Genomic DNA, 25,833 nt, shown 5'->3' on the forward strand with positions numbered 1-25,833 from the left:
CATAACCCCAAACTTTACACCTACCCCTAAACCTTCCCGCACCTCAACCTCAGTAGCAGCAAATGAGAATCTTGCAGGAAAACGAGGTTACACAATTTTTGTACAATATGTATTTTGTTTGTGTTTTATGTTAGTGCATATTAAAGACACCTAATATAAAGTCAGAACTTTTAGGTATTTTCAAATGTCTTTTATTTATAGATTTTATTGTTTAAAACAGTCATTGGCGGTGACAGTTTTAAACCAAATTCTTAATTGAGGTACTATATATGTATATGTGTAGGTGTGTGTATGTGTGTATGCATGTGTATGCATATGTGATTATATATGTGCTTGTGTATATATATATATATATATAAATATATATATATATATATGCATATACATATATATATTGTATTGCATTCACTAGTTTTATGTATGTTTTTAATGGGGACAAATGTGTGTTACATCTGCTATATTATGTGGTATATAAGTGGATGTACAGTATTGTCTAAGATGTGTTTTTATGCCAGTGTCTAAGATGAATTTATTTTCCAGGAAATCTGAACAGACAAAAAAGTCAAAACAAACAAACAAACAATAAAGAGCATGATTGAGATTAAATATGAGACAAAACAAGAAAAATCTAAGTAAATATCACTTGTGAGCAAAATATTTTTATTGGCCGTTATTTTAAATCAAGCTGTTATTTTGCCAAATTATGCAAAATTTTGAAAATATTATTTAATAGTCTATATTTAGGATACATAAAATATAAGCTATGAAATTAACCTTAGCGAGACAAAGGAGTCTGACATTTTATTGGAAAACCGTTAAAAATATAATTTCCACCACAGAGTTCTTTTAAACACAATACTGAATTTGAGATGTGCTGGAAATGACACTGATGGGAATTGTCATAATTTTCTTAAGGAAAATGACACAAAAAAATGACATAAATCTCCTGTGATGCATGTACATACACTGTTGGACATTGTTAGCAGACAAATGAAATCAACTAGTGAGAGTGTGAAAAATGTTTACTTTTATTTTCTAGAAATTCACAGGGCTGAAAGTGCCCAAAGTTGAAGAAACACTCTTATATGTTTTACAGTGTTTCATCTTTTCTGTCCGTTTGATACAAGGCCCCGTATAACTTCTACTGTCAAAGAGAGGTTAATAAAAGAGAACAACTGTGATAATAACACAGCTTAATATATTTGCATGACAAGTACAAATCCAACAACCTTCATACATCAAGCCTGGATTAATATAAACTGAAGGTTCCTTACAGAGAAACTGTTTTGGGGAAAATGAAAAGCGTGTTGGAAAATGATTTCCATCTGAAGACGATTGATCGTGTGTTCAGCGGCAAGCCAGAGTGGGCCGGTGATGTGTGGGGTGTGAGTGACTCGATTAGGCCTTCCATGCGCTCGAGGCAGGACATTTCATCCAGAATGGAGCAAAACTTGCTTAAGCAATCAAGGACGGAGCCAAGCGCGTGATCAACCGGCCCCTTGCCCCCACTGCCCAAATGAAGATCGCAGACACAAACACAGATGGTTTGAATTTCCACAGAAAGAAATGCGTTGGACGGCTCAGAGCTGGTGAAAGGACTTCCTTCACAGGAAGTGGGGTAATTAAAACCCATGAGGCCGAGCGGCCCTGAGCTACTACAAGAAAACCTCTCGTGTTTCGGGCCTGTTCTCCAATCGAATCTCTGTGCTCGTATAATACTGTAGCAATATTATTCTGCTGCCAGCTAAACCTGACGTACAGATGTGCAGGAAATCAGATGGACTGATGGCTTTCTTCACACTTCCTTGACAGTCTGATAAAGGGTGACCACTCGGTTTTGTGAAATATTATCATATTGTAACCAATTGTTGGTAGTGTTACACATCACCACACTATGTTATTTATGGCAAGGAAATATGTAGCCAGTTGGCAAGTGCAGCATCATTTAAGGCTAGCAGGCTTAATAATTTTAAGCAATTAATATTGCTTTTCACAATATCATGGCTATGTAAAAACTTGTTGTGATGTTATGTCATGAAACTCACCACAAAAGATGAAACTTTTTAGTCTTTACCTTGTTACCCTGGAAAACAGCACCTTAAAACAGGTATAGGTCTCAGGGGGGCTGGGTGGTATTGTCTATCCCCCACCCTCCCATGGCAAAACGACTAAATGAAACAATTATATGGCGAAACGACCAAGCCCCCTCTTTCTTGGTTGGGTGGCAAAACAAGAGAACCTATTGCCAACCCTAAAGGAAAAAGGCCAAAGATCTCATCCTAGTACCGGCCCAGCCTGGTCTTTTAGCCTGGCTAAAACTGGTGGTTTAGCTGGATGAGTTGGTCTCCTAGCCTGAACAACTGACAAACAGGGGCGTAGCCACAGGTGGGCCGGGGTGGGTCAGGACCCACCCAAACTGGACCCAGGCCCACCCAGAATATTAAACATTATAATCAGACTTCGTATATAGATTTATATTTATTTCATGTTTTTAAAAAACTGCTGCTTTTCAGATTTACAGTGAGAGCGTTGCCAAGCAAACAATAGTTCTGACATTTTTTGTTTGTTTGTTTACTTGTTTTATTTTTTTAAAAAAGACAGTTGGACAAAAGAACTAGTCAAATTAGTACTGGACTTTGTCATGATGTGCACATCATGTGCAGATCTCCCATCAAAGGCACAGACAAAAATTGAAAAGAAACAAAGGTATCTTAAAGGGATAGTTCACCCAAAAATGAAAATTCTCATCATTTACTCACCCACATGCCATCTCAGATGTGTATAACTTTCTTTCTTCTGCAGAACACAAATTAAGATTTTTAGAAGAATATTTCTGCTCTGTAGGTATATACAATGCAAGTAAATGGGTGCCAAAATTTTGACACTCCAAAAAAAAACACATAAAGGCAGCATAAAAGTAATCCTTAATACTCCAGTGATTAAATCCATGTCTTCATAAGTGATATGATAGGTGTGGGTGAGAAACAGATCAATATTTGCTTGAAATTCTTCTTCCTGCCCAGTAGGGGGCATATGCATGAAGAATGTGAATCACCAAAAACACAAGAAGAAGAATGTGAAAGTGAAAGTTAAAGTGCAGCCTGACTGAGCAGGGAGAATTTATAGAAAACATTTACTTAAATATTGACCTTTTTCTCACCCACACCTATCATATCACTTCTGGAGACATGGATTTAATCACTGGAGTATTATGGATTACTTTTATGCTGACTTGTGTGATTTTTGGAGCTTAAAACTTTTGGCACCCATTCACTTGCATTGTGTGGACCAAAAAAGCTGAAAAATCTAAATTTGTGTTCTGCTGAAGAAAGAAAGTCATACACATCTGAGATGGCATGAGGGTGAGGAAATGATGAGACAATTAAAATTTTTGGATTAACTATTCCTTTAATAGAAATCAAGTCGTCAATTTTATTTGTATAGCGCTTTTCACAATAAACAGTGAGCTGCAAAAGAATTTAGCCATCCATTTTTATTGTGACCCACCCAAAAGTCATTGTCTGGCTACACCACTTCTGACAAGTGCCAAAAACCTTTCTAAAAACTTTAACCTTAACCAACCTGAGTAGCCTGAGGGCCAGTTAAAACTAGCAGACCACCTTTAGGCTGGTTTAATCTGTATTGTTTTCAGCAGGGCAAATACAAGTTTAAAGCTCTATACACTGGGCTGTCTTTTACCACAATTCTGAATTATTATAATTTTACAACTGAAAATAACTCATCCTCAGTTTTTAAAAACAAACAAAATCATGTTGCAATAATATGAAAACACATCGCCATAACACATCTCGAACATTATATGTGTTAACATGAGACTAGTGTGTTACAATCACATACTAACCAGTCTTACAAATCATAACATGAATTTGCAAAGCGGGTAAACACAGCAACTTTTTTGCATCACGCCAAAGGATACAAGAAAAGGAACTTGTCCTAGAAAAGTAGTCCCAACGCTAGCGTTGGTAAATCCAAATTATTCCAGTGAATCGATTTTTCCGGACGGTTCAATTCAATTGATCGGGTTAAAAGACTGGCTTCACTGATTCTTTTAGCAAGGACTAAAAACGGTTCAAGGAACGAAAAAGGAAACCGAATGAAATTTTTAGCAGAACGTAACCGAAAACTGGAACAAAGTGATTTTCAATTGTTCTGGAGTGAAAACGTTATTTTTAAATGCTGGAAACCGGTTATAACCGGTTAATTTTATTCCGATCATTTTTTCATGAAACCAAAGTCCAAAGGGTTCATCACATTATCTTTTTGGAATTACACCAATTCACGTTGCCCGAAAAAATGAAACATGTGATCATTATCATGTTGATCCTGAAGGAAACTGCTGCATCACACATTTCTTTGCCTAATTGCTCGTTGTGGATGTCATATTCTGTGGATGAAGACCTTTTTAACAACTATTTATAATTACTACATATACAAGTGGCTTATTTTGGGCTCGTTTTTCCAGACCAGGATGCTTGCTTCTCTTGCGAGATCTGGCAGCATTGCAATTGGTATTTCACCCACCCCTTAGTGTAGAGTACTGTCATTTAAAAAAGAATGTTATTAACCATTCTTTGATTTTGTTCTAACCGGTTACAATTTGGAAAGGAGCCTGCGGAACTTCTGGACCAGGACGAAAATGAAATTGCTCAGAATGAAATGAAATGAAAAACATTTAGTTTTTAAGTCCCACAGTAATCAGTAATCACCCAAAAGTACAATTGTTTCAGGAACCGGTTTGACAGAGTCGTTTAAAAGAATCAGTTCAACTTAAGAACTCAAATGGCACATTTCTAAATGGAAGAATTAATATAAGTGCCTTAGCATAATTAAGAACTTCACTTGTCAATTAATTAGTTAATGCCAGCAGCCATATCACCCTGTAGCTCAAGACTGGTTGCCCACTGAAGCTAAGCAGGGTTGAGCCTGGTCAGTACCTGGATGGGAGACCTCCTGGGGAAAACTAAGGTTGTTGCTGGAAGAGGTATTAGGGAGGAGAGCAGGGGGGGTCTTGGTCCTAATACCCCAGTATAGTGATGGGAACACTGTACTGTTAAAAGGCACCATCCTTCAGAAGAGATGTTAAACCGAGGTCCTGACTCTCTGTGGTCATTCAAAATCCCAGGACACTTCTAGAAAAGAGCAGGGGTGTAACCCTGGTGTCCTGGCCATTGGCCCTTATCAATCATGGCCTCCTAATAATCCCCATCCATTAACTGGCTCTGTAAATCTACTCTCTCCTCTCCACCAATAGCTGGTGTGTGGTGAGTGTCATCCAGGTGGATGCTGCACACTGGTGGTGGTTGAGGAGAGTCCCCTGTTGACTGTGTAAAGTGCTTTGAGTGTAGTGTCAAAAAAAGTGCTATAAAAATGTAACATTCATTCATTATTGTACACACGTTTTTCTTTGATTTTTACAAACGGAGACGATTGGAAATTGGGCTATAGGAACAGTATATGCTAAAAATGAGAGTTTAACGTGGCAAGCCTTGCGGTATGACACGTTATGACTAAACAACATCAAACGACAAGGTTCGTGAAAAAATATATTTATTTATTTGTTATTTAACAGAGAATAATAATGTACCAGAAGGGCTAGATATACAGTACCTGAGACTTAAATATTTGCCCATTTTATGTGGTGGCTTTGACTTAAGATCAACTCTCTTTCCTCACTTTTTTTACTGTAGGGATTTACACATATTATTATTAATATTAACATATTCATGTCATCATCTCAGATAAAGCACACATTTGTATTTATGTTACCAACAGCTGGCAAAATAACAAGAAAACTCCTTTCTACTACTAACAGCTCAAATTCACATCCCAATGATGAAAAAATAAATACTGCAATTAAATTATATCATGAAGTTAACGAATGAGCGGCACAAGACCATCATAGACAGTGATGCTGATAAAGGAGCTAGTAAAAATAATGGCAATAGTATGTAAGAACACACAAGCATCATGGGAGCTGGCAACAGTTTAACACAAGCATTAAAGGACCAATCCAATATGGTGTCCTGGAGGCAAATTCTGCTCAGAACTGCTCAGAGTTAATACTTGGAAATTTCAACTTGCCAGGACAATCTTTAATAAAGAGGAAGGTTATCCTTTCCAGCAGTTTTGCATAAGTGTGTTAGAGTCACTGTAAAATATTTACATGTTTCATTTGCCAAGTCGCTTTGCCACATCCTGATAGGCCAGTTCAATCTCTCTGTCTGCTGCACACGTGTTGATGAATTCATCACGGGCGTACGCGTTCTGCATGTATCTCCAAACTCCACTCAAGTCTGATGGTATCTCAAAGTTACGGTATTTCTCTGAAACCACCTGGATGTCAGGAGAAAAATAATGACAAATGAATCTAGGAAACTAGAGAACTGCTTTTAGATTGGTTGCAGTTTTGCATTAGGGAAGACCGGGGCAAGTTGTCACACAGGGACATTTTCAATTGCACAAATTCAAATACACAAGTGCTTCTAAGTGCATGCGTTTTGTTTAGTAGTGGTTTTGCATGTTTGTAAATTAGAATAATTATTTGAAACAGTATTTTCTTAAATGTCAGGCTTATGTTTTATACGTTGGCCAAAAAAACAGTTCCACATTTTTGTATGCTGCCTTTTTAATTATTTCCGTTTCATGAATTGTTTTGTGTTTCACAATTGGATGGATTTTATACTGTAACTTTAAATAGTATCTTAGATAAAAAAGCATTAAATCAGCGCCAATAAATAGCATGTTCCCATTATTTCCAAAACTTCCCAAAGTTGTCATATAGTGACAACATGCCCCACAACATGATCAATGTGTGTTCAGTAAACTGTATCTTTTTCCTGGACGATAACAGTGGAAATGTTCAGTAGCTTTTTTGCGGTAAAGACTTTAACATTTGTGTCTATCCAGAACAGATTTTCAAAAACCCTGAGATATTTACTGCAGTAAAAAGTGTGACAACTAGCCCCAGTCTTCCCTACTCCTGGAAATGTTACATGAATCAGAAGTATGTTATCTAACTGTGAATGATCAATTATACTGGATTATCCAGTGGTGCGTCACCTTCACTACATGTAGTTTAGGGAGTAGGTTGCAGTCTGCAAGCGTTAATTCATTGCCGTCCAAGTACTTGCGGTTGGACCACGTCTCCTCCCCTGTACTATCTGCATCAATCTCGTCCGGCAGAGGGGAGTTCAGGAAGCTGTCTAGTTTCTTCAGAGCCTTCAGTAGCCCCTTCTCCAAACCTACACAGCCAAAAGTTTGATATGTGCTTGTACTGAATGTTTTTATCTGAAGAATTACAGCAGTTTTAAGTCAAGAGAATCCTTGTAAAGACCTATCGGAATGTGAATGAGCTTTGGATAACATGTGGTCCCATATTTTGCTGCTGACATTGGAGCATCAATAAAGAGCTGTAAATATTCCATGAACCTGTCTCATAAGTCAAAAAACAGACTTTAGAGAACTCACTTGCGTTGGCTTCTGGCTTTGTGTTTTTAATGTAGGCCGAGAACTTCGCAAAGATGTCATTTCCTGCTGTATTCGACTCCTTGTTCTTTGCAGCCAGTTTTGGATATCTTGGGTGAAAAAAAGGGCCTTGTATTCATTACAAACAATTCCACCAAAATAACAAACTGTCTGTCTGTCTGTCTACAGTATCTGTTTGTCTACCGATCTGTATATATATCTGTCTGTCTGTCTATCTATAGTATTTGTCTATCGATCTGTGTATCTGTGTATCTGTCTGTCTATCTATCTATCTATCTATCTATCTGTCTGTCTGTCTGTCTGTCTATCTATCTGTCTGTCTGTCTGTCTATCTATCTACTGTCTGTCATTCTGTCTGTATATCTATCTGTGTATCTGTCTGTCTATCTATCTATCTATCTATCTATCTATCTATCTGTCTATCTATCTATCTGTGTATCTGTCTATCTATCTATCTATCTATCTATCTATCTGTCTGTCTGTCTGTCTGTCTGTCTGTCTGTATATCTATCTGTGTATCTGTCTGTCTATCTATCTATCTATCTATCTATCTATCTATCTGTCTGTCTGTCTGTCTATCTATCTATCTGTCTGTCATTCTGTCTGTATATCTATCTGTGTATCTGTCTGTCTATCTATCTATCTATCTATCTATCTATCTATCTGTGTATCTGTCTGTCTATCTATATCTATCTATCTATCTGTCTGTCTGTCTGTCTGTCTATCTATCTGTCTGTCTATCTATCTATCTGTCTGTAATTCTGTCTGTATATCTATCTGTCTATCTATCTATCTGTCTGTCTGTCTGTCTATCTATCTGTGTGATAGATAGATATACAGACAGACAGACAAACAGATAGATAAATAGATAGACAGACTGTCTGTCTGTCTGTCTATCTATCTGTCTGTCTGTCTGTCTGTCTGTCTGTATATCGATCTGTGTACCTGTCTGTCTGTCTGTATATCTGTCTGTCGATCTATCTGTCCATCTATCTATCTATCTATCTATCTGTCTGTCTGTCTATCTATCTGTCTGTCTGTCTGTATATCTATCTATCTACAGTATTTGTTTGTATATCGATCTGTGTACCTGTCTGTCTGTCTGTATATCGATCTGTGTACCTGTCTGTCTGTCTGTACATCTGTCCATCCGTCTGTCTGTCTGTCTGTCTATCTATCTATCTATCTATCTATCTGTCTGTCTGTCTGTCTGTCTGTCTATCTATCTGTGTATCTGTCTGTCTGTCTATCTATCTATCTGTCTGTCTGTCTGTCTGTCTGTCTATCTATCTATCTACAGTATTTGTTTGTATATCGATCCGTGTACCTGTCTGTCTGTCTGTCTGTCTGTATATCGATCTGTGTACCTGTCTGTCTGTCTGTCTGTATATCTGTCTGTCGATCTATCTGTCCATCTATCTATCTATCTATCTATCTATCTATCTGTCTGTCCGTCCATCCATCTATCTATCTATCTATATATCTGTCTGTCTGTCTGTCTGTCTATCTATCTATCTATCTATCTATCTGTCTGTCTGTCTGTCTGTCTGTATATCTATCTATCTACAGTATTTGTTTGTATATCAATCTGTGTACCTGTCTGTCTGTCTGTCTGTCTGTCTATCTGTCTGTCTATCTATCTATCTGTGTGATAGATATACAGACAGACAGACAAACAGATAGATAGATAGATAGATAAATAGATAGACAGACTGTCTGTCTGTCTGTATATCTGTCTGTATATCTATCTGTCTGTCTGTCTGTCTGTCTATCTATCTGTGTATCTGTCTGTCTGTCTATCTATCTATCTGTCTGTCTGTCTGTCTATCTATCTATCTACAGTATTTGTTTGTATATCAATCCGTGTACCTGTCTGTCTCTCTGTCTGTATATTGATCTGTGTACCTGTCTGTCTGTCTGTCTGTCTGTCTGTATATCTGTCTGTCGATCTATCTGTCCATCTATCTATCTATCTATCTGTCTGTCTGTCTATCTATCTATCTATCTATCTATCTGTCTGTCTGTCTGTATATCTATTTATCTACAGTATTTGTTTGTATATCGATCTGTGTTCCTGTCTGTCTGTCTGTACATCTGTCCATCCGTCTGTCTATCTACAGTATTTGTTTGTATATCTGTGTACCTGTCTGTCTGTCTATCTATCTATCTGTGTATCTGTCCGTCTGTCTATCTATCTATCTGTGTATCTGTCCGTCTGTCTATCTATCTATCTATAGTATGTGTTTGTTTATCGATCTGTGTATCTTTCTGTCTGCCTGTCTGTCTAACTATCTGTCTATCTGTGTATCTGTCTGTCTGTCTGTCTAGTAGTCAACCTACTTTGGCGGTGCTAGCATCTCTTCCAAGAATTCTTCTATTTTGTTGACATCTGTCCTCACTTCTCCATTGAAGGTAAGGAATGGTGGAGGTGTTCCTGGGGCGAGATTATGAAGATCAGCTGGTTTCCTTAAAGAATACAGTTAAAAAAACTCTTGATTAATCATACAATTCATGTCTTGTTTTGATCATCACACAATACAGAAGAGAAAGTTCAAAGTAATTTCTGAAGCCCTTTTAATTGTCGTTTAAAGCCCCGTGAAATGGCTTGACGAGAGCTTTCCTCTTTGTATTGGCAAATTTCACATTTAAACAGGAAGTTTTGGCAGGAAATATTGAAAGGCTCACAACTTTTTTTTTTTATTGTTATTTAGATTGTGTATGCTTTGCTATTGTTTTTGCTCATCTGTGGAATTTTATTAGACAATAATTTGGACATGTCAAAGAGTGCAAGATGAGTCATAAGTATTTTTGTCTAGTTTTCTAGGAAGAAAAAGACTACACATTTTAAACATGAAAACATGCTAAAAGTTTACTCAGATACAGATGTCCTCACAGTTAACAGACATGAACTAAAAGCCACAAAACTTATTTTTTTTTATCTCTTTAACATCACCCTTAATGAGCAAAAGCAGTCATTTACATACTGCAATTGACATATCACCTTTTCAGATCTACAGTGGTGACGTTAAACACGACTCCCTTGAGCCACAGAATCATAAACAGCCTTTGAGAGAAAGGACAGTTTCCGATACTCTCTCCATCACTGCCTGCCTAAGGAACACAAGTAAATAAACCATTATACCAAAACACAATACTTCACATCATACAAGATAGCATAGTACAGGATGTTAGTAACGGACATCACTTATAAAAATGTACAATTGTATCGCCATGGTATGCTTTGAAGTAACCATCTGATGCCATCACATTCACTTGTTATTTTGCTATAGAGTACTGTAATATCACAATGTAAAACCCCATTCAATGAATTGTGACCTGAAAAATGTTAATAGAAATAAATATATAAATGAATAGATACATATGAAAATGATTGCATTTATGAAACTCAAAATCCCAGACATGCATGTCAGTGAACGGGGACAACAGAGATGATTAAACTCAAGTCATACACAGTTCAGAGGACAATCTGAAAACCAATAGGAATCAGTACCAAATTCCCATATGTGAAATTAGGAGCTCGAGCTATCCAACAGCATCCTTAAACTGGGTTAGTAACCTGAGCTGGACATCAGATCTGCACTTGATCTTAATTATGCATGGAAATTCCATTACCTGCCCCATTAGCCCACAGCAAAGGGGGTTTGGGTCATACTAGTCAACAGAACAGTTACACATCATCCTTTCCACCTAAATTAAAGTGTTTATCACTTAAGTCCAACAGGCTAAAATGTCGAAAGGTTAATTTTAAAACACAGAGTTAACCGCGATTCCCTGCAAACACTTTGCTTTTGATCTTTTTTTTTTTTTTTACTGGTGAAAGAAATATGATTATGAAAGCCGAAACAAAACAAAGGTCTGAAGTACAAATTCTGCTTAAACTAGAAATGTACCTTTATTTATTCACATAAAAAAGCAATAATGTTAAAATCTAGATTTTCGAGTGTCAAATGCAAGACAAAATCTACTTTACCTTTAGTTCCTTAAATGGTAAATTCTGGCTTTGATATAAGAGACATTGGTATGTTTTATGACTGTGCACATTATGAAATGTGCATTCTATATCCATTTTCGATTTTTGTTTGGTGCTTGCCCATTCAAAACTCACTGACACAATGCTAGGGTGGTTGCCAGGGCATTGCAATGCGACTACCAAGGTGTTTGGGGTGTTTCTTTAGGGCAGTGCTATGCAGTTGTTAGACTGTAGGTGGTTACCAGGGCATTGCTATCCAGTTGCTATGTTGTTTGGGGTGGTTTTTAGCACTATGCTAAGGTGTTTGGGGTGGTTTGCTATGTTGTTCGGTTCTAGGTTGGTTGCCAGGGCATTGCTATGTGGTTGCTAAGGTGTTTGGAGTGGTTTTAGCATGTTGCTAAGGTGTTTTTTATTTTATTTTTAGCAATATGCTAAGGTGTTTGGGGTGGTTTGCTATGTTGTTCGGTTCTAGGTGGTTGCCAGGGCATTGCTATGTGGTTGCTAAGGTGTTTTGAGTGGTTTTAGCATGTTGCTAAGGTGTTTTTTTATTTTATTTTTTAGCAATATGCTAAGGTGTTTGGGGTTGTTTTTAGCACTATGCTAAGGTGTTTGGGGTGGTTTGCTGTGTTGTTCGGTTCTAGGTGGTTGCCAGGGCATTGCTATGTGGTTGCTAAGGTGTTTGGAGTGGTTTTAGCATGTGCTAAGGTGTTTTTTATTTTATTTTTAGCAATATGCTAAGGTGTTTGGGGTGGTTTGCTATGTTGTTCGGTTCTAGGTGGTTGCCAGGGCATTGCTATGTGGTTGCTAAGGTGTTTGGAGTGGTTTTAGCAATATGCTAAGGTGTTTGGGGTTGTTTTTAGCACTATGCTAAGGTGTTTGGGGTGGTTTTTAGCATGTTGCTAAGGTGTTTGGGGTGGTTTTTAGCATGTTGCTAAGGTGTTTGGGATGGTTTTTAGCATGTTGCTAAGGTGTTTGGGGTGGTTTTTAGCATGTTGCTAAGGTGTTTGGGGTGGTTTTTAGCATATTGCTAAGGTGTTTGGGATGGTTTTTAGCATGTTGCTAAGGTGTTTGGGGTGGTTTTTAGCATGTTGCTAAGGTGTTTGGGGTGGTTTTTAGCATATTTCTAAGGTGTTTGGGATGGTTTTTGGCATGTTGCTAAGGTGTTTGGGGTGGTTTTTAGCATGTTGCTAAGGTGTATGGGGTGGTTTTTAGCATGTTGCTAAGGTGTTTGGGGTGGTTTTTAGCATGTTGCTAAGGTGTATGGGGTGGTTTTGAGCATGTTGCTAAGGTGTATGGGGTGATTTTTAGCATGTTACTAAGGTGTTTGTGGTGGTTTTTAGCATGTTGCTAAGGTGTATGGGGTGGTTTTTAGCATGTTACTAAGGTGTTTGGGGTGGTTTTTAGCATGTTGCTAAGATGTTTGGGATGGTTTTTAGCATGTTACTAAGGTGTTTGGGGTGGTTTTTAGCATGTTGCTAAGGTGTATGGGGTGGTTTTTAGCATGTTGCTAAGGTGTTTGGGGTGGTTTTTAGCATGTTGCTAAGGTGTTTGGGGTGGTTTTTAGCATGTTGCTAAGATGTTTGGGGTGGTTTTTAACATGTTGCTAAGGTGTTTGGGGTTTATTAGCATGTTGCTATATGTTTGTTAGGTTCTAGGTAGTTGTTATTTACTGGCCCAAGTTAAAAGAGCCCACCCCCAACTCTCAGTGATGTTCTGGATATGGAGCAGGTCTCTCCTTCAATGTAAGTCTATGGGACTGTTTCAGATGTTTAAATGTCTGCCAATCGAAAATCACAGACACAGTGAATTAGAAAAGTAGTACACCTCTTTTCAAAAAGATGCACGATTTGAGCAATGAGCAATAGTAATACTGATGCTTGCCATAGCTAAAGTTTTCTGTTCTATCTGCATCTACAGTCGCTGTCAGCTCTATTTATAACCTTGACTCATGTAATAAGACGCCACATGGATGACATATAGCATCTGAACTATGGTCAGTGTTGGGTGTAATGCATTACTAAGTAATTAATTACTGTAATGAAATTACTTTTTAATTGAAAAAGTAATGGATTACTCTTAATTTTTCAGTAATTTATTTAGTTCCTTCTGATGTAATTGTTTTAAATACTGTATAGACTATAGAACAATTCTATATAAAACAATAGTGAATTTAAAATCGAAATTGAATGTCTAATGTTAAAAATTATGTTTTCTATTTTAAAGCAGCCCTCTTAAATTCTTTGGCCAGTTCATGAATAATTATGATTTATTTGAAAGAATTAAAAGAACAGTTTCAAGTCTATCCTTGTATTTTTCATCTGGTCGAGGTTGATAAGGGTAATAAGTAATGCAATTACTTTTCAGACAGAGTAATTAGTACAGTAATCTAATTACACTGAAGAAGATGTAATTAGTAGTTAGTAATTAATTGAGTAACTTACCCAAAAATGACTATGGTGAATGTGATGGTTCCTTGATTTATAAAGCTGTTGATCTAATAATGTCTTCATCAACATTTTTAAGTTTTCAGCCTCATTCTCACACCAGTTTCTAATGTTAACATGTTCTCGTCAACACATCTATTAAACGGCATGCATAACAAACCACAGAAAGCACTTAAGTGCTTGCTGCCAAGAGATGCTTCGACACAGAGGAATTAGAGCATGGGGTGTTGATAGGAAAGAAGAAATAATTCAAGAGTAACTCTGTGTTTCTGCTTTGAAATGGTGCCTGCCCCTTTTTGAGCCCTGTCCCAGGACGAACGCCCATCTCACCCTGAACTACTGGGACATTTTACAAAATAAGTGCCATTTGAGTCCTTCATATACATGTTTAAAAGAAACCCTTTAATCACTTTCTTTTTATGTGGTTACGACTGTCATTAGGCGTGATCTTCAAATGTCAACCCTGTTACTATGATATTCTATAATAAACAATTAATAATTGAACTTAACCCCCCCCCCCCAACCAAAAAAAGAAATCAAACAATAATAATTAATAATTAAAAAAAAAAAAAAAATTAAAAGTGGAATTTCTTTATAAGACGCACAAGGCTTCTAATGAATTGACTTGTAAAACTTTCAACCCTGTTACATTTCTGAAGGCATAATTAATCCAAACATATACTAAAATGTATTAATTTAGCATGTGATGAAACACAGCAGTTTAACAACACTTAAAACACATTATTTATTAGATGTAATATTCAAACTCTTAGAAAAAACAACTTTAAAAATCACCTTAAACAAGAAAAAAGCACCTGTTTTATAGAATGATCCAATCCTGATATTGATTCTTAACAATTGGCACAAAACAATCACTTTCACACAAGAAAGCAAAATAACTTCAGAGTTACTACAAGATCATTAACATATGCTGTCTTTATACTCACCTTCACAAAAAGCTCAATTTCAGGATCTTTCTCCTCTTCATTTGAGGTCATATCGGTCAAGTGAACTAAATTTCAGAGGCAGACAGAATTATAAATATGTAATCTCTTTTCTTGCAGGAATCGTCTTATGTCCAGCAGGGAGTTATGTCAGCGCTGTAACAAGTTGGTGGAGGTGCTGTGGTTGTTTTGATTTGGCCTCTTGATTTGAGACTCTCGAACTGTCTCAGGTGGGCCAAAAATAGCCTCCATGCAGAGCAAGAGTGAAAGGGAGGAGCTCTGTGTCACCTACACCATTGCATGCTCTCTTACTCTCTCGCTTGGCACCTTCACATGATGAATCATATTTCCCTCCTTCCTGTCAATAGTCAAACTATGAGTCACAGAATTCTGACTTCTTGCAGCGGTGGTGTGAATCCAAACAGGGTGTCCTTAAAGTTTTGAAGTAATGGACAAATCAATGGGAAACATTTTCATTATAAACAATGGAGCTTTCGGTTGATTAAAATGGATATTAGTCTAGTTTTACCAAAACCATCCAGACTGGTCTGGTTTGCATGGTTTTAGAGGGGTTTTGGGCACTTGTTAGCTGGAAGACCAGCTGTACACCAGCTTGGCATGGTTGGGAAACTAGCCTAAACCAGCTTAGACTCGTTTAAAGATATGGCCAAAAAATAAAAATAAAAAAAATAAAAAGCAACATGGTTAGTTTTACTATAGTAACACCATTGTTAATTTGTAGTACATGTACCATGGTTTTTAAAACCCCCCCAAAAAATGTCCCTTTTTTTGCAGAATGATTATGATTTGTATTACCCAGTTTTGGTTTTCCTGCACTGAAAACCCTAATAGAGTTGACTTTACCCAACTGAATTGAGTAATGGTATCTCCAAAACTTGTGTAATGAAGTTCACTTAACTTGGTGTTCATATAGAATGAACAAGTTAAAGTAACTAGATGCAAGTAGACCTAACTCAGATTTTCCATATAAATATTGTTGTTTTTACTTAATAATGTTAGTTCAGTTGACTCAAATTTAGATCTTACAATAACACGGGTCAAATAAAGAAGATTATAACCGATTCTTCATTAAATAATCCATCTCTCAGAACTCATTTACTGGTAGTCAAACATAATGACCAGCTGGCAGCTGTTAATGGATGGCATACAGTGTGGCGTGAGTCAGGTGGGTTTTGGGTGAAACATTCTGGTGAGTTCACTCTAAATATAGACGACAGCCTCCCTGCACACTCATTTACACATGACTACTGGCCTCAGGACTATAAAGATGAGTCACAATGCCTGTAAAAAGGAACCGTTTACATTAGGCACAATACAAAGTGCTTAGAATATACAGATTCTGTACATATGATAAATACGTTGTTGTACAGCTCTTGTTTTGAAGTCTGGAGAATGAACAACTAAAAGACTGACCTCTAGTGGTTGCTTAAATTTAATCTCAGTTTTAAGGTTCACCTTAAGAAGAAACATCTGTCATCATTTACTCGCCCTCATTTCTGTCTTCCTTGGAAAACCAAAGTAGGTTGTCAAGCTCCAAACAAAAGCACTGTAAAAGTAGTCCATACTGTCCCATACAGCACCATAAAAGTTAGTTAGTATATGACAGAATTTTCATTTTTGGGTGAATTGTTCCTTTCATTAAACGTTGTTAATCCACAAAAAATTACCTATGCACTATCATTCATTTACTAATTATTCACCATACCAAAGTTACAGTACAGACACCACTTTTTAATTATTTGAAATAGATTTTTTATTTCAAATTTCTGTACTTCTATATAGTTCTTGCTTTGCATAGTTGAATGAAGGTTTTTAAAAAATGCAAACATACGACCACAAACTATTCATAGTTAAATACTGCACAAGCGAGGATGATTAAAATAATTTTTAAGATGTACGTATTTTTAATTTCATAGTAAAATTCCACCAAAGTGAACTAAACTAATTTAATTTAGTTCTTTATTTTTAATTTTGTTCAATTTGATTGTTTTTCTTACTGTAAACTCCTGAATTTCATTCCAAAATCCAGAAGCACATGCAAGAAATATTTTTACAGTCTGACAACTGAAATAACGGCATTAAAAAAAAAAGCGAACACATTATCCTCAAAACAATGTTTCCTGAAGCACATTAAGATTAAAAGTGAAGTGAAAATTTCCCATGTAAATAAGCACACACATACCACCAACTAAATAGAAAAATAAAGTTTCTTTCTTGTTATATATTCTAAATGTACTCCTCATTCTAAAAGCAGCAGCAAGGTTCCCTTCTCTTGTGAAAAGAGTTTTTAACCTATACAGTGCAACAAGCAAATATAACAACCTTTACAGTGTATGAGAAGGGTTCAGCATTTCCTTCTTTTTGCAGAATCATTAAAAAAAGGTCATCTTCATTCAGTGAAAAACAAAATAAATCCTATTTTAGAAACGTACTACTAACAAATGCTCATATATAGCTGAACTGTATTTAAATGTGCTTCTACTGGAAATAAAATGCCCCTTTAACAAAGTGTACCTCGAGTTGAAATTAAATAATCAAAACTGAACTTGTGTTTTACCTGGCTGTGAAAAGACATGCAGGATGCGATTTAATAAATAATAAAGAAAGTTTCATTTTCAAGTAACCTCAGTATCCTGAGCACTAACAGAAAAACGAAATAAAAACAAAACAGAAAAGCTTGTTATAATTATTGCTTGCATTCTTCCTTTAGGATTTCATGAAATGTTAGAGTATAAAGCTTTGCATACTTCAGTAACATGACTGGTAACATATATTTAGCATAGTTATGAACGCAAAGCAACATATTGAGTTTTTTGGCAATAAGCGTGACCTTAGCGTTACAAGTGACAACAGCATGCTTGTGGAATAACGTCACATTATTTAGGAAATTATTTCATAGCACAATCACTGCGAAATAATATTTTCACCAAAAAAATTTTTATATAGCTGATGCTAATATTGAGAACATGGACATCAGAGGGACATTTTATCGACATTTATCATGTTTGAAAAGGAAAGCAACTGGTTTTGTCACATGGTACTAATGAGGACTAATCATTAATGTGCCACTAAAGTATTGTACTGACTCAACAACTGTGTGCAGTTCTCCCTTAGTTTCTATAGGATTGTCATCTGTGCATCATTTTGAACATTTAAAGGAGTAATTCACCCCAACATTTTTATTCTGTCATCATATACTCATGTCATTTCAAACCTGTCTAAATTTCTTTCTTCTGTGGAAACACAAGGTGAGAGAGAATACACTGTACAAGCCATACTACAATTCAGCTTTATACAAGCAACAGACAAAAATGTAAGTTAATAACTTACATTTTGGTCTGTTTGTCACAGTCATTGTAAGGCTTTATATGGTAAATGGTCTGCACTTATACAGTGCTTTTTTAAGCATAGTGGTTCCAAAGTGCTTCACACTGTGACACATTCACCCATTCACACACACACACTCACAGCAGAGCCGCCATGCGAGGCACTAGCCTGCCATTGGGAGCAACTTGGGGTTCAGTGTCTTGCCCCAGGACACTTCAGCTGGTGGAGTCACATGGGCTGGGAATTGAACCACCAACCCTGCGATTAGTGACCAACCTGCTCTACCACATGAGCTACAGCCGCTGTTTTGGAAGCCTTAAAATGGAGCTACGCTACTTTTATGGCATTTTAATGGCAGTCTTTTGGAGCTTGATAGTATCTGTGTCCATAACAGCTTGAACATTCTTCAAAACTAGGGATGCACCGATATATCGGCCATTGATATTTATTACTATCCAAATTAAAACCATCGGCATATCAGACGCAAGCATGAAAACACAGATATGATCTGCTTAATTATTAATTAATAATGTACATTTATTGTGTTGAATAAAGTTGATAGTAGTTTTTCTGTTGGTGTTATAAAAAAATACCTACCAAAATAGATAAAATCTGAAAAAGTAAAGCATGTTGAACATGCATAATATGAATATCGAATGTTGCCAAAACAAGAAGTGCAAATTAACATTTTCCCCCACATCAATCATCATGTTATCATATTTGTCTTCAACTGTAGCTCTCTTAAATTTTGGCCTGTTATATGTTCAATAGATCCAATGCATGTTCAATGAAACGTATTGTTAGATATAGGGGTGGGTCAAAATATTGAATTTCTGATGCATCACAATCTTCATTTGAACAATCTCGATATCAATTCTTACTACAATAGAATAAAAACACTCGCGTTTGCAGATAAATTTCATGCTATCCGACTAAAAATATATATATCTGGCAACTGGCTGGTAAATGTTAAGATTTCATTCACCAGTGAATGAATCGTGTATTATAGTAGTGGAGTATTCAGCAGCGAGATCCTTTCACAGCATGTTGAGAGTAAAAGTTGTTCCGTGTAATGTGTGTCCAAAGACGAGATCCACGCGATTTGTCATTGAATAATGTCTCTTTTGATAACCTTTCTGTTCTCTACTAGTCAGTCGTTGATCAAAAACAATGAAAAATAAACATTTAATTCTAACCATGCATAGCATAGATGAGGTAAAGCCATTCGAGTCCTCTCTCATTAATATGCGCTCATTTACATATGCTATTTACAGAACTGCCGGTTTCCTTAAAGAGACAGTACCGGTTTTTAGCACGTGTTCAAAACAATCAATGTAAATAGTACAAATTATGCAATTAAACAATAACTATGTAACAAAATATAATATATGCAATATATTTATTGATTTATTTGTTCATTTTTAAAAAGCTAAAATGTGACCAAAATGACGAAAAACTAATAAAATATCATTAGTAAAATTAACATTTTCATAATGTACCTAGTTAGAAGATCTCCTGTATAATTAACAGCATTAGCTGGGAGAGAATTTCTTTCATATGTAAGCAAAAGGGACATTATAACTGAAATATAACCATATGAATTGATATCGAATCGAAATCAAGAGCTCTTGATTAGGAATCAAATCGGGAAATCTGTATTAATACCCAGCCCTAGTTAGATAAACAGATAAACAATAAAATAGCTTTTATACCTCTTTGTATTTTTAAAACAGAATTCCTCAGCAAGACCTATAGTATTTTGTTAAAATTGGAATCTGGTATCATTCAAAAACGTTTATATGGGTGCATCCCTATTCAAAACATCTTTTGTGTTCCACTGAAGAAAGAGAAAACAACGTACAGTAAGGGTGAGTATAAGTTGACAGAATTTTGTCATTTTTGGGTGAGCTATCCCTTTAATGTCATGCATTTGCTTGAATCATTTCAAATTTCCTCCATTTAAAAAAATAATAAAAAAATAAAATAAAGTTCATTCAAGTAAAGGTTCGTCATCCTCATCATCCTCCAACTCCAAACGGGCAAATGGACGAGTAGACGAATTACTTCTTTTCTTCATGAGCTTGAATAGACACGTGAAAGTGGTCAGGATTATTAAGACCCCGAGCACGATACCCACCGCTAGCGCCAGCTCTCCGCACTGCTCGTTAACTAGCGCACAGCGCACGTGAGCGAAGCTGCCGTTGTTTGGCATCGGAGGAATGCCGATGAGGTGGCACATGAGAGGATACAGATCCACACTGTTGAAGCTCGACATCTTATAGCCTTTGCGGAAGGCAGGCCCGTGGGCGGCCAGGAAAGGGTGCATGCTGGGAAGGGTATTGTCATAGCCATGATCGCCCACTGCGAAAGAGAAGCATAGGATTTAATTATAATTACTAATATTTTTTATTTCTAAAGCACCATTCAAAAGATCAAGGTTGCTTCTCAATGCAGCAAAAGAAAGACGTATATGCCAGACGGAATCATCAATGTCAATTTCACCAATAATTTCCATAAATTAAATGGAGTAATCTTTAACAAAATTCTGTTTTATTTATTTTATTTTGTTAAAGATTACTCGATTCAGTCTGATGAAAAATGTATTATGAAATTTAAATGCGTAAATCTTTAAAACAGGCTAACGTATTCTCTTAGTGTGACCTAGCTCAAAAGAGTTGACAACTAAGTCTCTATGATATTCTGGTCTCTAGATATTGCTCGGGTTCCTCCTTCAATGTACATCTATGGACTTTTTCACCAGTTTTTCACCCGCAAGGTAAACATTGTTTGTCCAACCACTAATGGCAAACCTCTAAGCCAAAATATAATCAATAGTAGTAGTGTTGATTGCCTTAACACCATTAAATAAATATAATTTAATCATGTAAAACAGTCAAACGTTTGAAGGCAAATGTCACTTGGTGTGCTTGATTGGTTTCATTGAACACTCACATCGTGGGAGTCCGCCATTTTTAACGATTGTCCATCCTTCATCTGCAACCAAGATGATTGGCTGAATCCGTTCGTTGTTTTTATAGTGCAGCCTATCAGGAACAGCGTCCTTCAGGTAAACCTTCATGTGATTGTGACAGCTGGAGAGCTTTTTGTACACAGTCGAATTATCTGTTGTGTAAATCAAAAGAATAAACGGAAGAAATTCTCATTAGCTGAACCAGATGGATTACGCAGACTTCTTTCAGATTTTGGAGGGTAAATTGGTGGAACTCTGTGGAATGGATTTAAACATGGTAAAATGTGTTAAACTGAGAGCTGAGAGGAGTACTATACACTCTTATTGCTATCAGAAGGCTAATCAAATTAGCCAAATTCATTAAACGTGAGGGAGGGGTAGGGGGTTGTGATCAAGGGCGTAGCAAGGAAATTACTTTTGGGTGGGCCTCAATAAAAATGGATGGCCCAAATGTATTTATTTATTTTTACCAAATAACCAAAACCAAATTACCAAAACAACGGAAAAGCACCGTATTCAAACAGTTCTTTCACACTTTCAGAAATCAGAATTTATGCATTTTTAAACTATTTTATAAATATCTATTTGAAAGAATAATCTGTAATATTCTGGGTGGGCCTGGGTCTAATTTGGGTGGGTCTGGCCCACCCCTGGCTATGCCACTGGTTCCAATTCTACAGAAATCTACTGAGAGTTCTAAGAGATGTGTGAGGGTCTGCTTTTTAGCCATATGATGAAACTAAACACTCAATTATTTGAATATTTTTTAGTTAGGTATTCAAGGCTATTTCACTGTTCAGATAGTATATCAGCCTTGGATATTATATCTTGATAAAAGTACATCGGTCAGGCCGATTAATCAGAAGATATTTGGCCATTTTGAGATAAACAGAGTCAACTGATAGAACAGTGAATCCTTTTTAGACATCTTGCTTCCGGAAGTTTTTTTCCCATTCATTTTTTCCATAGGGATTTCATAAAATTCTTCATAAAAGAGTTCTAAACCATGAGGTGAATCACAACATTATGAACTTTGATTTGAAGCAAAAACATATTTGAAAATATGCAGATAGTTGCCGATATTTATTTTCATTTTTTCCCCCAATTTTTTTTATTTTTATTCCTTATCGTTATCCTCATCAATATGGTGAAATATATGCATATAAAACTCTTCATCTGGTGAATCTATAGGTTATTAAAAAGCTTAATTTGGTAAATACTTACACATAGAGCATTGTTACGGAGCCAAATCTCAGTAATTTCAAAATAAGAGTCCCAGTGTGTTGCGGGCTTATTTAAAGTAAAAAGTCCCGCATTATGCACCAAATCTTAATTTCTCTGGGTATTATTGGGATTTTGGTTGCACAATAAACTGCTTTTGGGATTTTATTCATTTTGCAGCCTCAATGTCTGTGCCCTTCATAGTAAGGAAAGAATACGATTTTTTTTAATTATTATTATTGTATAGATCGATTTTTAAAAAACTATCTGCCGATTAATCGGTTATCGGCCTTTTCCACCACCTTAGTTATCGGTATCGGCAAAATCCAATTTCGGTCAACCTTTAGAATGAACTACGATCCCATGAAGCATTGAGAATGGTGTAATCGAAATATAAACTATTGGGAGTGGGCAGTCGCTGCAGAGCTCTTTTAGCGCGCTTTGTTTGCTGCGACTCTCTAATTGGTGGATCTCTCTTTGGAATTATGGGTAGTGTAGTTCTTCACCAAAACTTCACTATTTTAATTACTTTTTAAATGAAGTTCAAATAACGTGGACTGGTGGCTTTAACAGAAGCATATACCATCGCAGGTCTGCCTTTAAAGGTTTATAAGTTATCGTTAATAATCAATTAGTCTATGGAGAAATTGAATGTGATTTTTACTTTAGAAGCAGACTCTTGTGCTCTATTGGCTCTATTTTGATGGGAAATATTTTGCATTCAAATGCAGAATATTTTTTGTGTATTATAAGTTTTAAAAAAATGTGTTCATTTGAATTCAGCAATTTTGTGTACATCTAACTTGCATTAAATTCTCCATACATACAGTAAGCATTACATCCTGCTAAAGGGATATTGGTATGAGCCATTAAAAAATATATATATATACATTGGTCAACCATTAAACTGAATAGTAAGAAATTTCACAGTTCACCATGCAAGATGGTTCTTTTTGTCAAAAAATATAACTACAATAGAATTTATATGACAAATGACTACCTGCCAGTGGAATTATGGCGCCCACAGGAGTGAGGTCCACTATGGTATAGCTGCTGGGACTGATGCAATTATCCAGTTTAATGAGTCTCTCTTGTGAACACTGAGTCATACCATGATCACTAGTAATGATAATGTTTATTTTCCCCCATAATCCCGTTTTGTTGAGCTGCTCCATTAGTACACCTACAAGATTGTCCACATCCGTCAGAACCCGAGCCATCTCTGTTGCGTTATCAGGGCCATAATGGTGGCCCGACCGGTCAGGTTCTTCCCAGTATAGAGAGGCAAACTTAACAGATTTGTCCTCAGTCATCCACTTGGTCAAGTTTCCCAGCCTTTCTTGGAAGGTCACCCTTGAGTCATATTCGAATTTGTATTTTAACGTGTGGTTTTGAATATCCACATTTGTTCCTGGCCACATAGCAGATGCTGCTTTGTACCCAGATTCCTCTACGGAGACCCAAATCGGTGTGGCTTCGTCCCACCAGAATGGATCGCTCCCATTTTGAAGAGAGAAATGCTTTTTCACCACAGGGTCGTACATCATGCTCGCAAGTATACCGTGGCTCTCTGCGTACAGTCCTGTGACGAGACTGTAATGATTGGGGAAGGTTTTCGTCGTAAAGACATTGGTGAGTTCGCGTACAAGAACGCCATCGGAGAAGAACTTCTCAAGATTGGGTAATGGGTATTTTTTTAGATAGTCTGCACGAAAACCATCAAATGACACCAGAAGCAGTGGTGGCATATCGTTGCTGGACTCTGGCCCCTTTCCACTTTTGATTGGCATAGACAGGGTTAACCCACTATAGGTGATGAGAGCACACAGATAACTGCGAAACTGCATCGTGTGGCAGGATATAGGATTGTGAGAGTTACTTTCTTCACTGTGGAAACAAAACAGCAATTCATATCAGGCATACTATTGAATGCTAAAGTTGTCGTGAAAGCCTCTTACGAGTTGGAACCGTTTTTACACACGAGCCAACGTGTCAACAACTCATAATCACTCCCTCCACCAACTTCTCCATTTACTTTTGAGTCACTTTGATCCAGAAACACATTTTGAGTTTTATGCACTATAGTACAAAGGAAAGAAGTTAAAATGGATTATATGAGCCAACATTTCAGTGATAATGATATTCTGTACATCTCTGCAACGGTTCGGATTAGAAACATAATTATATCATTTAGAAAGCTGAAACTTTCCTTTTTACTTTAGTGCATGCATTAAACTCCAAATGTGTTTCTGGGTCAAACTTCATGTTTATTTGTGTGTATATAAAGTCACTGAATGTCATTGCACAGTATAATCTGTTTCACATGTGCATGACAACAATGATCTTAACCAATACTAGTCAACATTACTCAATTTTATAAAGTATAAAGGTGATGAATGGAAGGCTTTATAATATTAACTCTCCCTAATACTCTAGTATGTAAGGATTAGACAATAATCAACTGTAAATATTAGTATTAAATAATAGGCAGCACTTTTCTGTAATACATTTAAACACGAGGAAGTGATACAGGAAGCATTGGAGGAAAAAACGTGATTCTAAAAATACATTTGATGTTTATCAGGTGCATAACATACAGTATACCGGATCAAACTCACTAGAGCTGATCAATATACAGTGGCATAACTTGACACTCTGTCGCTCTGATTACATTATGATGATGTATTAATTATTTGACAGCTGATCAATGAAGGTTTGGGCAAACTTGCTCATTTTAGGAACTTAAAAACACAGCCAAGGATGAGAAAGAAACCTACCTTTCCGTTTGGGACGTCGGGACGCGTGACGTTTAAATACAGACACATTAAGGTGACGCTTATCGAACAGTTCGACAATGTCGCTCTGATTGATCAAGTCCAGTTTCCGTATTTATCTGATGCCGTTTCTCGCGCTTCCTCAAAACGCAATGAACGCATGACGTCATAACACGACCAACAGGATTACGCGAAAAAGAGCGCGCGCGCGCGTCCCACTGCAGATGCGCCTACGGCTCACATTATACATAAGAAAAATGATGTTAATATATGATGGCAGTTCAGACGCTAAGTAAAAACGTCAAAACAAGGCACAGATTGCACAAACAAAATATCATAAAATTGCAATAAATGAAATCAATATTTTAAAAAATGAAAATGATATGAAATTCACTCGAAAGACAAACAAAATAATTAAACGAATTAATAAATAAATATTATAGTTATTGCAAATAAAACAGCGCAAATAAACCTTTTGATCAAAATCAAATAAACGCATAAAAATTCCATATGCTATATGGGAAGCTATTGCCGCAAATCTTCCCTAAAACGCAAATAAGGGCATTTCCTAACGTGTCTACGCATGGGAAAACGCTCCTGTGACGCGACGCGTACTTTTCGGTGCGCTCACCAC

General features: G+C 36.6%; 2 protein-coding genes across 2 annotated transcripts; both read right to left on the reverse strand.

The window, feature by feature from the left end:
• Nucleotides 1–5,605: 5,605 nt before the first annotated feature.
• On the reverse strand, nucleotides 5,606–15,224 carry LOC127410740 (chloride intracellular channel protein 5-like). Its single transcript, XM_051645948.1, has 6 exons — nucleotides 14,889–15,224; nucleotides 10,508–10,617; nucleotides 9,847–9,972; nucleotides 7,489–7,595; nucleotides 7,081–7,262; nucleotides 5,606–6,354 (listed from the first exon to the last, which is right to left on the reverse strand). The coding sequence occupies exons 1-6, from the start codon at nucleotides 14,937–14,939 to the stop codon at nucleotides 6,190–6,192; spliced, it is 741 nt and encodes a 246-aa protein (XP_051501908.1). The 5' UTR covers nucleotides 14,940–15,224; the 3' UTR covers nucleotides 5,606–6,189.
• Nucleotides 15,225–17,492: 2,268 nt separating this feature from the next.
• Nucleotides 17,493–25,341, reverse strand: LOC127410718 (bis(5'-adenosyl)-triphosphatase enpp4-like). The gene is made up of 4 exons (XM_051645914.1): nucleotides 25,203–25,341; nucleotides 23,426–24,312; nucleotides 21,186–21,356; nucleotides 17,493–20,594 (listed from the first exon to the last, which is right to left on the reverse strand). The coding sequence occupies exons 2-4, from the start codon at nucleotides 24,270–24,272 to the stop codon at nucleotides 20,224–20,226; spliced, it is 1,389 nt and encodes a 462-aa protein (XP_051501874.1). The 5' UTR covers nucleotides 24,273–24,312; nucleotides 25,203–25,341; the 3' UTR covers nucleotides 17,493–20,223.
• Nucleotides 25,342–25,833: the final 492 nt, after the last annotated feature.

The sequence above is a fragment of the Myxocyprinus asiaticus genome, chromosome 20, assembly GCF_019703515.2.
Source record: "Myxocyprinus asiaticus isolate MX2 ecotype Aquarium Trade chromosome 20, UBuf_Myxa_2, whole genome shotgun sequence".
Lineage (NCBI taxonomy): Eukaryota > Metazoa > Chordata > Actinopteri > Cypriniformes > Catostomidae > Myxocyprinus > Myxocyprinus asiaticus.